The 14,097-nt window shown below is 41.7% G+C and overlaps 1 protein-coding gene across 1 annotated transcript in view; it reads left to right on the top strand.

Annotated features, from left to right (window-relative positions):
• The window catches only part of WNT8B (Wnt family member 8B), a 46,454-nt gene extending 34,863 nt beyond the window's left edge, over window positions 1-11,591 (top strand). The window contains exons 5-7 of the mRNA XM_088473599.1: window positions 1,262-1,387; window positions 7,264-7,406; window positions 10,910-11,591. Coding sequence (XP_088329725.1) covers window positions 1,262-1,387; window positions 7,264-7,406; window positions 10,910-11,476 — 836 coding nt within the window. The 3' untranslated portion in view covers window positions 11,477-11,591. The remainder of the gene's footprint in view (window positions 1-1,261; window positions 1,388-7,263; window positions 7,407-10,909) is intronic.
• Window positions 11,592-14,097: the final 2,506 nt, after the last annotated feature.

Here is a 14,097-nt window from a genome sequence, read left to right as displayed (position 1 = left end):
TGGGGATCTTGTTGCTCAGACTGATACCTTCCTTACCTATTGTATTCTCCATAAATTCCTAGCTTTACATGCACATCACTTGACTCTTGTGTACTATAGCACTGTGTAACTCAAGTACAGTAAGGGTGGGCACACATACAGTATGTCTATGCAAAACTATTCTGAATAAGCCACATCTCTAGTTACACCTTTTAACAGGAGTATCTTTTGCAAGTGCTTGAACCTTGGTGCAAAGATATGTGTTAATGGTGATCATCAGCATGGTTTTTTGCAGTGTTAAACAAAAATAAAATACTATAGCCTAGCATAGCACTCAAAGTAAAAAAATAAAACAGGACACATAGTCTGGTCTGATTACAACTAATGGGAATAAAGGAGGTGGCAACAGCATGAGAGCCACCCGCAAAAGTCGCAACCGGTGCCAAGTTATGACATGCTGGACTGTGCCACAGGGAAACCTGCAGCATGGGACCCTTTGGTAAAAGTGGCTTTATGCTGTAAGTTAAGCATGGTGCTGAATTCTCTAGAGAAAAAAATGCAGACAGAAACAGCAGTGTGCTGGTCCTCTTCCCAAAACCACTAGGCAATGGGTGTTATAGCATTTTATATATTTAGTGACATCTATTTATATAGCGCCAGCATGTTCCGTTGTACTTTACAATTGGAAACAAAACAGTAATAAAATGAGACTGGTTAATAAAAGACAGACAAAGAAGTAAGAGGACCCTGCTTACAATCTTTAGGGAAATAGGAATTCATGCATGAGTATAAGTGCTACATACTACAAAATGTAGTCCTGGCAACAATTATCTGATTGGGTATGCTGGTTGAGGCATTTGTGGGGCACCACTCTGTTGGGCCCCTGCATTAGCTTTAACCAACCAAGGCTATGATTGCTGGTGTACTTTTCACTATGGGCTAGAGGTCTACGCTGGGATTTTTGTTTCTTTTCATATATTTTTAATACACATTTTATACACCAGCATAAAGCATATCTTGACAGCATTATAACATACTATTTTGAGTTGCATGTATCTTAAGATAGGTACAACTCAAAATAACCAAATGAGCATAAATTTGCAGTGTGCATTTTACATGTACACACGATTTATAAATATAACATCAGACTCCCAGCAGTTGTGGGTAGTCCATATTGTACAGACAATAAACCCCTTTGTCATTCTATTGGACTGTAATAGAAAATAACTGCAACGCTGTAAAATATGGAGAATAAAAATCGATTTAACTTTCTGTGTTACAGCAAACCGGGAAACTGCATTTGTCCATGCCATAAGCTCAGCTGGAGTAATGTACACACTGACACGGAATTGCAGCCTTGGAGACTTTGATAATTGTGGTTGTGACGATTCCAGAAATGGACAACTTGGTAAGAACTGGGAAAGAGCATTTTAGACCTATGTCTTCTATACAGCTTAAGTTCTGTACAGCCAACATCTATATCACTTGTAATAGGGATCATTGATCTCGATAGAGAAATACATAGGCCTTCGGGGATATAGTTATATTGCTGGCGGACAGGATGATGCCGTCGATATACCAACGCTGGAATCCCGCCACCCGGCAAAATGCAGACGCCGCTATCCCCTTAGGGATCAGGATACCGGCGTCTGAATACTGACAGCTGGCACACCGATTGTAAGACAGAGGCCAAGGTATGTGTTAGCCGTGGGGGAGGGAGGGTTAGGTTTAGGCACTCCCAGGGGGACAGGGTTAGGCACCCCCCCAGAAGGGTTAGGCTGCGGGTAGGAGGGTTAGGCACCCTCGGGGGAAGGTTAGGGATAGGCACCCCCACCCCCTGGGAGTGTTAGGTTTAGGGTGCAAGAAGGGGGGGTTAGGGTTAGGCACAAATGGGGGGAGGGTTAGGCACCCTCCAGGGAGGTTAGGGTTAGGCACCATTAAGGGAGGGTTAGGGGGGGTACAGGGTTAGTATACTTACAGCTGCTGTCAGGATTCTGCATGTTCGGGCTGCTACTGTCGGGATTTGAACCGGCGGTTTTTATACCCAACCCGGCCTTCATAATGAACACTGGGTGGACTATAACTGTAAAAATAATCAACTAGGTGCATTCAACATGTGGCTGAAATTGGCTCAGGCTAAACACCCAGGGAGTTAGTTCAGTAAATAACATAAACACTACCTTACATAGACCAATATTTAAAAAGCATGAATTCTAGGACAGTATGTTGTATTTAATGTATAAGCTTGGTAGTAATTTGCGCAAAAGAAAACATGAAATTTATTGATAATTAATAATAGTAGGGTTTCATATATAGCAACAGTCAAGTGATTCTGCCTAAAAGTATTGTAGAATTGTGCACGTATGTATTTCTCAAACAGGAATTTTGTATACTGGGATGCAGGAAGCCAATAAGCATCATGCATCTCAGATGGATGAAATTTATAAAACCGTAGTCCTTGAATGATGTATTGCAATGTTTACCCAAAACATATTAAAAGTCTGTTTGAGCCTTCAGCGCACCCATTGATCGAAGAGGTTACTAAAAATAAACACAGAGATTTTTTTGCAGCTAGATTGGGCTCGTCAGTTTTCACTTTATCATAATGAAAGAAAGGCACAGGGAACACAGTGTGCATTAAAATGCTGTTTTGGATTAAAATTTGAGTCTGTAACATCCAATTTGAGTGGGGTAATTGGTTAACAATTTAATATTTTTACTTGCATTGTTGAAAATGTATTTATATTTTGGAATAACATTGTCAATTCAAGGAAATATCAGTATATTATATAACAATAAAAGAATGTATCTCTTCATAGATATATGAAGAATATGGGCCTTATGTAGTAGCCTGCTAGATGTAGCCATGTAAGACATTCTGGTGTGTCTGCCTGCATATTTAAAGCAGCAATAATTTAACAGGCAACACCAGGATTTCCTGACGTGAATGTCCTTACGGCATCGTGGTCACTTCACAGTGATATCTCTGTACAGATTTTAGACTCTGTGAATACAGCTTCTCTTTTCTTCCTGCACAAGAGCATCCCCGGTCTCCAATATTTCAGGCTTCTGGCAGCAAGAGCTGCTAAGAGTTGTAGCTTTAGGTGCCTCATTAGGGTAGGGATGGACATCAAAGACTGATTTATGAAATCTATTGAAACACATGGTCCATTATCAATATGGTGAACATGATTTAGTACATGAATCAATTCTGATGTCACGATCTTTCACAGACAGAGCCATCTACTTTTCCCAGCTATCTCCTCCGCTTACTGGAGGCTATCCTAGCTGTTGACTCTTAGGAATATATTTACTAAAGTGCAGGTTTATAGAAGTGGAGATGTTGCCCATAGCAACCAATCTGATTCTAGCTATTATCTTCTAGAAGGTGCTAGATAAATGCCAGATAGAAGCTGAATGGTTGCTATGGGCAACATCTCCACTTAAAACCCCCCACACTTTAGTAAATCTAACCCTTGGTGTCTTCTTATGTAGTTTTTCAACCTCTCTGAGAAAAAGATATGAAATCAGCCCAGGCCTGAAGTGCTTGCTTATTATTCTGTATAGTAAAGTGATCTGTGAGACACAGAGACAGACACTGCCACAGTGAGTTTATTTAACTTTCTCCGTTCTGACTGAGGGGTATATTTACTAAAGTGAGAGTTTTTAGAAGCTGAGATGTTGCTCATAGCAACCAATCAGATTCTACTACAACTAAGCTGATTGGTTGCTATGGGCAACATCTCCACTTCTAAAAACTCTCTTTAGTAAATATAGCCGTCTCTGAAACAATCATACTAGTGTTGTCATACAGATGGCCGTAACTAGGGTGGTGCGACCTGTGCCATGGCACAGGGCACCTCAGGGCAGGAGGGCGCTGTTTGGGCCTGTCAATTTTCTGTTAATTATCATTCTAACTTTTAGCTTCCTCTTCTTTTATCCCCAGCATCTCCTGGCCTCCCCTATCTCTTCCCTGGCCCTTCCCCATAAGGCCATGGCCCTTTTTCGGGTGCACGTCTTATGCCCCTATTTGAAAAATAGGGGAGCGGTGAAAATGCTCTCTCTGGCACAGGGCACCAAAAAGTCTAGTTATGGCTCTGGTCATACAGACAGGCCAGACAGACAGTGAGCAGCAGCTATTTGTACGGTACTGTACAGCACTGTGCTGAGGCAAATCAGGCACTTTCACAGGGCTGTAACTGCGCATGCACTGAAAATTGATAGCACAAAATATTGATTTAAGTTTTACAGTTATCTGCCTTTTGTGTTCGGCATGTGCTGATATTAGATTGAATTAACAACATAGGAGCTACAATTGTCCATCCCTACCTTAGGTTTACATAATCGAAAGGGCAACATCGATGTTACCCATAGATATTGCCAATGATGATGAACACCCCTTGGCTGGAAAACATTGATATTTTGGACCATTGATGTGTTGCGTTTTGCGCGTTTGTACAAGAAGCTAGTTGGGCTATATGACTGTAGATTATCCCCTGAGGTAAGCAAGCAATGAAAAAGGTGAAAGGATAGCAATGTCTACTTCTCATGTACCAGTGAACCTGCCCCACACAAACTGCACTAATCTAACCAGTTACATGGAGCACATCTTCGAAACTAAAAATCCACACCGGGGTACACAGCGACACTAACCAGTGCCTGGCTTCACAGCAATTCTCTTTCTCCTGCTCTTCAGATCTGAACATTCACAGGATTATACCTGCTCCTCTGCTCACAGCTTTTTCCCCTCCTTTCTTTCTCCGGACCACTCTCTCACTTCTTATCACAGCCTTCTCTCTCATTCTTTCTCTGACAACTTCCCTCCCTCCATTAACAAGCATCAGTAAAACATCAATATAAATCTACCAATGGAGGTAAACCATTGCCCTCGCGCCATAGATGAAAAATAAAAATCTATAGATGGAAAAAAAAGAAAACATCAATGGTTGATGAACAGCCGTATACTTCTATGGTTCCATAGCTGGAAGTCTCCGTTGTGATGGAGATTACATTCATATATTCGGGAACTATATTCTCTAAAACAAGCCTGTTTCAGAGCGTCACGCAGTCTGCAGGCAATGCTGATGTTCACGTAGTTGAGCGATTATTTGCAACTGCGAATGCGTGGACAATTCTGAAATCTCCTATGGCAGATGCAATATCCTGAGTATCAAAGGTGATGTTGTGATCGAGACAGATGGTACCAGAAGTGTGGCGGAGAAGTGATGGGCGCTCCTGGGTGTTGACTAGGAGGTGACTAATAGTGCGTGCAAAAATGGTCCATTCAGTGGGAGTGTCGCAGGCTTGTCAATACAGCCGCAAGCATAGGAGGTCATAGTCAGAAGGAGATACTACATCTGCCATAGAGCCAAAGCAAGTTTCAAAGGTGCAATCGGTGGTGCAATATAAGGAGGCACCAATCAGTATTACAGTGTGCATGGGCGCTAAAAGTGGGCGTCTCAGTCCCTGCACATTCAACTGCACGAATGTACCCAAGGAAAGGAGTTTGTGGGCCATCTGCAGAAAGTTGCATACTGTGACCGCCAATACACTCTGCTGCGTGCAACTCAAAATCAGGCCCTCATTGTGATTTATGCAGGTTTGTGGGTCTAGCTATAGTAAAAACAGTAAAACATTCACTTCATAGTCTAAAGTACTATAGCTTTCAGGCGAAACCCTTCATTGTAACATTTCAGGTTTCACGTCTCAGTTAAGACTTATTAATCACTTCAGTGAGTTGAGAGAGCATCAGGATGTATTTATTACATGTATTGCAATCGTGTGTTAGAATGTTTTCAGGACATCGCTTTATGTACATCTGAAGATTAACTTTCCCATATAAATTATGCTTGGAAGTAGAAGGCATCCCACTGAGTGTATATGCCAAGTCCTATTCATTGTACCACCAAATAGATCATGTAAAATTCAAGTAGAACCTTGTGTTAGCAACTGGACTTAAAATGTGTCTAGTCCACATTTAGTAATTTAGTAGTGGAAGTCACAGGTTTGTCCAGCTCTTCCCACCAGGACATGCAACACTATAGTGTGAGGCCAATTTTTATTTTTTTTTATATATATATATATAGTGAAATGGTTAAACACTACAAGCTGTCTCTAAGAATAACTGTGTGTTATTGACTGTGTATGACTGATCAGCCACAATAAAATCACATGTCTATTGTGCATGACTTTTCACATGTCTGAGTCACCAGACTTAAAGTTCAAACCAATCAGACTGCAGGCGCAAGACTTGTTTACTTGGCTCTATAAAAGGGTCTGTATGTGCCCAAGCCTGTCACTGTGTGTATTGGAGCCTCACATTGCTGTACAGCTGTACAGTACTTATCATATTGAGTGATGTTTATCTTCAATCACCTGTATCCTGTTATCTTAAATAAATTCTATTCTGATTTGGAATCAGTTCTCCTTGTTCACATTTGCTACGCACCTAAAACCAAATAATTTAGACATGCAGACTCCAAGCATATTGCATAAAATAGGGGCAAATTGCATTTTTGCACCTGGACTTTAATAAATCAACTCTACTGTCAGCTCCTAATGTAATGACTATTGACAACATCAGTCACCTCAGGGGCTCATTTGAAGTACTGTATGTCTGATATTCATAATGTTACTCCATTTGCTGAAATCAAAACTCCCAGGGGGAGCTGAACCCTGTGCAGAACGGGACTTAGGCGCCCCTTACCTACTCATGGTGAAAATGGAGGTGTGGCCTAATTACCATAGGCAACGCCCCCTAAATGCCGTTATTTGGGGGCGTGTCCGTATGGCACTCCGTCAGTAGCTGGGCTGCCCCCAGCCCTCTTCCTGCACTGAATGGATGCCGCACGAATGCGTGCGGCATCCATTCTCATCTCCAGGGTCCAGCACCGCCCGCACAGCTGCGGCAGTGGAGGTGCCCAACCTCCCGCGGGACACTTCGGCTCGTGGGTGGTACAGCAGGGCAGCGCCCGAAAAACGGGACTGTCCTGCTGAAATCAGGAATGGGTGGGAGGGGTACGCCCTCTATGGGGTGGCGCCCCTGTTCGACAGCACTGGTCGGACGTGCCTCGAGCCGGCCCTGCTTTTTGACAGGTGCTGTAGAGATGAAATAAAAGGCAAAATCTAATAACTACATGTACTCTATGAGGATGTATTTTATTATATGTGGTTGATAAATACACTGCTTGCTACTATTCAGAATACAAACAGTAAGGACCTTTTTCTAGTTAATGCCATACACTTCAAGATGTTAATTGAGCTGTAATGTTTTTGGGCTCACAGGCGGACAAGGATGGCTCTGGGGTGGCTGCAGTGACAATGTGGGTTTTGGAGAAGCCATTTCTAAGCAGTTTGTGGATGCACTAGAGACGGGACAAGATGCAAGAGCGGCCATGAACCTCCATAATAACGAGGCAGGAAGGAAGGTACAGTTTTACTTTGAATGTATGTTTCTTCTTCTTCATTTTTTATTGAAAATGTAGCAATAAAAAAAACAAATCTAATAAGCAGATATTGAAAATTATATTACAACCAATATACTGTATGAAATCTAATATTACTATCAAAGGGGAAGAGTGAATAGACTTTTATACTACAGTAGCTAGGGGATGGGTATATATCCTGGAAAGTCACAATTGCCATATCAGTTTGAAGTTTTGCTAACTGCATAGACTGTGCAATCCTTAAAATAGATATATTTCTTCTTTAGAGGCAACAACAGAAATGTAATAAGCTCTGTAGGCTAGTATATAGCTGCCACATTCCGTTGTGCAGTGGCTTGCCATTCTGTTTATAAACCACTTCTAGTGACCCTGACCTTTGGCTTAATTTAATCTCCCCTCAGATTCTGCCTCTGTACTGCGATATTGCATCTTTGCTATAATTTCCAGTTCCTTTGGTACTTTTCCTGGGGCTGCAGCGTGTGGGGGTTCCTGCAGTGAAGTACATATATCCTTACGGGGTTTCCTGGTGAACACCAGGTCCTTGTTAGACTGTGGTGCACCCGCTGTTAGAGAGAAGCATTCTGCGCAAACTCGGTTACAGGCCCCAGAGATCTCTGACCTTTGAATGCGCTACTACGCATGTGCAGCTACAATACACGTCTTTCTCCTGTGGTGTCCTTCATGGATGGACATACCCCCGAGTACTCCATGCTGTCTGAAGCCACGAGCAAACTCCATTACTGTGTGTACAAGCTAGTGGCGCATGCAGGTGGAGTTTCTGAGTACCCAGAAACTCCCCCTGACAGACACAAGAGCGGGCACCATGGTATTAAGCCCAGCCTACCTGCTGCAAAATGCTGCGATTTGCGGGTCAATAGGGAGGAGGCTGAGCCAATATGATACCATTCCATTAGATTCGCATTATTTGGCTCAGCCTCTCCTGTCCCCATCTACAACCCGCAGCTGATCCCTCCAGTCTGTAGCTAGTAATTCACCCTGTGTCATATGCTACCTGTTTCTACCTGGTTAAGCCAATCAGACTCACCTCCATATGCACACCTGCTGTGCACTTAGTGCACTCAGAACTTGAGCCACACTGATAATACCCCCATGTGAGTCTAGCCAAACCAACTGTGACTAATGGAATCCTTAAAATGTATGCAAATCCTGACAATAGTGACCTATTTGCCGGCTATGGGGATGCCCTTTTTCAAGTGCTATTTAATATTTTACTGTATATTTAGGCTCCATGGGTCTCATGTAGAGTTGGATACAAATGTACACATAAAATGTATGCCGCACATTTACTTGATGGCCTTCCCAATTAGAATCCTTAACAGAACCCAGTTGGGCTCAGCCTCAGGCTAGAGATAACATAACACCTCTCTCAGGTGTTACCACTAACCTCCAGCACTGATGACTCATGCAGGGAATCACCCATAAGCCACTGTAAGAACCTGCTCAGTGCACTCCTCCAGTGCCTGAGTATCAGCTGTGTTCTACATAGGTGTTCTCGCTACAGAACTATACTTTCCAGTAATTATACCAGCTAAATACTCTGTTGGAATTCATGGTGGTAAAAAACTACACTGGGCTGAGACCTGGGCCTCACTGAGTAAAGTACATATCCTCTTGCAGGGATTCCTGATTAAGTCTGGTGGGGCTTTTAGACTCCATGCCAGGGTATTTGGTTGTGCCATTTACACCTGTTTGTATTTAGCATCTGTGTGGGTGTGTACAGTATACTCTGATACACTTGCTGTCTGTTTTGAGCTCCAGGGTTACTGCAATATACTCCTTGTAGCTCATTGCACATTCCAAGCCGCTGAATGGACTATATGCACTGTTTCCACATTGCCAGCACATGCACGTATTTCATTAAATGATACGTGCTGTCCAAACAGTGCCAACACCTCGGTATACCCTATTGTACTCTATGCACAGTTCAGACAGTGCCAACACTTCCATGTACCTTATTACATGCTACATGGTATACGAACAGAGCCAACTAATCCGTGTAACTTTTAGAACACTACCAAAATCTGACACTTTGTGTACTCAGCTGTACCTTTAGCATTTTTGCTTACTGTGTTAAACACTGCAGGGTATTCCATGGCTAATAAACTCTCGGAGTATAGCAGCTATACCTCTTTCGGTGTGCTCCTCCATAGAAGCAAATCCCAAGGCTCCACAATAATAAACACATATAAATATATAATAAAAACTGTTGTTGAAAAAAATAAAAAAAATAAAAATGCATGTCCTCAACCTGCAAAGCATTCATAACCAGGGTTGGTTGCCATTGCAGGTAGACAAACAGCACAGGGTCCCGCCGTAAAAACGGCAACCAGCACCAAGGCTGTGATATATGAGGCTGGGCAGGCTATAACAGGACAATATATTTAAAAAAATTTAAAGAATGCGGATAAAATGTGTACATCAAATATAAATTAGAAACAGTTTATCTGGTATTGGACAGTGGAAACATGCCCCTGATGAAGTCTTGACAGAACGAAATGCATTTGGTCTGTGGTCATCTTTTTTACTTGGAACCTACCTTTGATCCAGTTCTTAGTTCAATACCATATAAGCTGTTTTAATTTATATTTGATGTACATCTTTTATCTTTTGCTTTTATTTGGCTAAATAAGCCTGTGTTTTACATATTACACTATTGATCTGTTTATATGTTTTATATATGGATGCAAAGGACTGACTCAAAAGTTGGCAGATATCTACTGTAGTTTCAGGTATACAGATAGGCATAATTTCAATATATATTTGGTACAAGTTGTTGATTCCCTCACAATCAGTACATAATGTATCTAAAATACTACACTTAATACTCCTACTTGGTCAGGTCCTTGACTGCATCTGTGACCATTTTTATTGTATCTTTAGTGAGACTGACCCATGTTGTTAGTCTATTAATCATTTTTTTTTTCCAAGTTAATTAAACAAACATGATCAGATAGGGTTCTGCTCATTTCGGTTGTGTGCTCTGGAAATTGCTGTTTGGATTTAAATTTGTCATTACAAAGAGCAGTTAATACAGAGACACCTTTACATAAAAAAGGTCCCTTGATTTTCTTTTTTTAAATCTGCCACTGCAAAAGTTAACTATTGTTTTAAGGTCGATAAGGTTGAAAATGCTAATACTTTAGATTAAAAAGCTATTGAAAGTCACCTGTATATTATGTGACTGCTAAAGAGCCTATTGTGTTATTTTGGCTGTAACATTATAACATTAATGAATTTTTCTACATTTCGTTATAAGCCATGTATAGTGCTGTCATAACATCAGTGTTCGTGCCTGTGTACACGGAAATCCATTCTGTTACTGTCAATTGTTTTTGTAATTCCCATCTGATTTCTAGACATTTCTCTGCCTTCTGTATGGACGCACAGAACTCCCAAATAATAAGATGTGTCTCTAGAACCCTGTATAATACTATTACTGTACTTATATCTCCCATCTTATACAGGCAGTGAAAAGCACCATGAAGAGGACCTGTAAGTGTCATGGGGTTTCTGGAAGCTGCACTACCCAAACTTGCTGGCTTCAGCTGCCTGAGTTTAGAGAAGTGGGCTATTATTTGAAGGAAAAATACCACAAAGCTCTAAAAGTGGATCTGCTGCAAGGAGCAGGTAACAGCGCAGCCAGCAGGGGCGCCATAGCTGAAACTTTTAGTTCTATATCCAAGAAAGAGCTTGTGCACCTGGAAGACTCTCCAGATTACTGCCTGGAGAACAAGACTCTGGGACTGCTGGGCACAGAAGGCAGGGAGTGCCTCAAGAGAGGCAAGACGCTCAGCAAGTGGGAAAAGAGAAGCTGCAAGCGTCTTTGTGGAGACTGTGGTTTGGTTGTGGAGGAGAGAAGAGCAGACATGGTCTCCAGCTGTAACTGCAAATTTCACTGGTGTTGCGCTGTTAAATGTGAACAGTGCAGGAAAAGTGTGACCAAATACTTCTGTGTCAAAAAGGAGAAGCGTGAGAGGAGCGGAGGCGGCATCATACGTAAGAAAGAAACTAAACCAAAAAAGACATTTTAAACCATATCTCACTGCTCCATAATTACATCATATATGAAACTGCACCATTATGTTGCTGCACACTAAGGGGTCAATCCGTGCGATGATCTCGCCCATAAGGCTGCGAGCAAAATTTGGCGAATTCAGGGTCGGGTCGGGCTGCGAAGGGTGTGATGTGCCGGTCCGTTGCCGGCGTTTTAACGCCGTTGCAACGGCACAATGCACCCTTCGCAGGTAATAGGATTGACCCCTATGAATAGATATGTCCGCCTGGTGAGCCAAAAGAATGAAATGGTTCCCACCAATATTTACTAATTGGACTAATGGACAATTAAATTGAAAATATGCCATTTATTAGTTCAGTTTCGCATCCCAGACAATGCGTGCCCTGTTACTCTAAGAACAGAATTTGACTTAATATATATTTAAAGGTTGTTCACTTATTTAATTTAAAAAAGCTTTTAATCGCTCTTAAAATCAACTTTTGTTGTACTTGGTGACAGTGCTGTATTCTATCACTTCTCCAAACCTCCAAGAAGCAATTTGTAAAAAATAAAAAAGGCATAAGCATACACTGTCAGATACAATGTGTGTCAGGCCGACAGACACTTCATGTGACATGCCTGAGTCCATCGGATATCATGGCCATACACTGTGAGATACATCACAGTATATGGCCACAAAATGTCTGCTTTACTCCCCTGGGGAGAAGACATTTCCCTTTTCCTCCCGTGTGAAGGCACAGGGGAAATGTTGGGCGGTTGGCTGAGGCAGGGCATACACTGCCAGGTGCAGCACACCAATGATCTGATCAGTGGGGCATGTTGGAAGATTTCACATAATTTCACATACCCAACCATTCGATCATCGCTGATTGGTCACAGCCATACACTCTGCAATTATTGTCCTGATTCGCTGATCATCTGTGGATTGGGCCGATAATAACTCAAAGGATGCTTGGCTAGGTATTATAGAAAAACAACCTGTCACTGGACTACAATTCCGAGCATGATTAATCAATCATCATGGTGGGAGTGTCAGCTCAACTATCGTAGTCATGTAAAAATAATCAGTCCCTAACAGAGGCTTATTATGCATAGGATTAGGAAATCTAATCCAAACTGCAATCTCTGTTTACTCCCATGGTATATGTATGTTTGTGTGTGCGTGTGCATATAATGGAGACTATTTTGTGGAATTAACAATGTTGATGGTAACCCAAGATAACCACATACTACAAAACGTTCAATCTGCACTGTTTTATATACCTATCATCTACATAATAAAGAATTTGGGGCACAAACCAACATAGTATTATACTCTGGTAGAATGTCTGGGAAGTCCCTGAATTTTGGGGAGATCTCCAGGACTAGCTAGAGAGTAAACTATCCTCCCGGATCTGCCTACATTCCCAGTGAGTCGCATCATTGTGGCCCCTTCCCCTGAAATTTCAGCAGCATGATTCATCACACCCCGCCCGCGTCTCCTACTTGCTTGCTGGGACTCCTGGAGAACTTTAGCAAAATATTAGGAAAGTATGATGTAAAGGAAATTCAGTATATCCTTCTTTGGAAACCAGTTTTAGCACCGAGCTATACAGTCCCTTGGAAACATGGGACGCATCTCATTTATAGTCACTGACAAAATGGCTGTCTCTAATGTGTACAGACAAATGGCCTGATTCTGAGGTGGAAGCGATGTCAATGTCGGGCATAGTCTAGCTCTTTTATTCTACTGCACGTGCGCCAAAGCCGTGCTACACACGTTCAGCGATGGCTTACAGACGGCGGATGCAGTGAGGATTTAATTGCAAAGTGACAAGTAGTCAGAGAGTTTTGGGAGTTAATGGAAGGTAACAAAAACATGGTAAGAAAAACACAGGTGTGTCAGGACCGGTTTCTGGGTGTACCTTGGTGATACACTGTGAATCTGTACGCAGCTGGAGACAGGTTGTCAGATGTTAGGCCGATGTTTCGTCTTTTGTACATAAGCGGCGGATGAAAGATGCAGGAGGTGTTATTAGCATGTTTTCACAAGTCCGTTGCATCCGAAATCACAATTGTGAATACAGGTTGAGTCTCCCATATCCAAATATTCCGAAATACGGAATATTTTTAGCATGACTGAGATAGTGAAACCTTTGATTTTTGATAGTTCAATGTACACAAACTTTGTTTAAGGCACTAAATTATTAAAAAATAAAGTATAAAATGACCTATAGGCTGTGTGTATAAGGTGTATATGACATACAAATGAATTTCATGTATCAACACAAACTTTGTTTGAGCCACAAAACTATTGAAAATATTGTACAAAATTACCTTCAGGCTGTGTGTATAAGGTGTATATGAATCATAAATGCATTCTGTGTTTAGATTTGGGCCCTATTCCTAAGACTGGGTACACACGTAAAGATTTTCTGTCCAACCATCCAACTAGTTGATTAGTTGGAATGAAAATCTGGTAAGGTATGAAAGCAAATGACAATCAGCGATTTGCTCCCAAACGCTGGAAAATGGACAAAAACTGTTGTTTGAACAAATTGTTTAGATCAAACATTTAACAAACTTGTCTGAATGACCATTTTCATCTGTTTTCTGGCATTTAGGTGCAAATTGCTGATCATCAGTTACTCCCATACG

This window comes from Taudactylus pleione, unplaced genomic scaffold (assembly GCF_031769625.1).
Source record: "Taudactylus pleione unplaced genomic scaffold, aTauple2 ptg000016l, whole genome shotgun sequence".
Taxonomy (NCBI): domain Eukaryota; kingdom Metazoa; phylum Chordata; class Amphibia; order Anura; family Myobatrachidae; genus Taudactylus; species Taudactylus pleione.
This window is presented reverse-complemented; position numbering and strand designations above follow the sequence as displayed.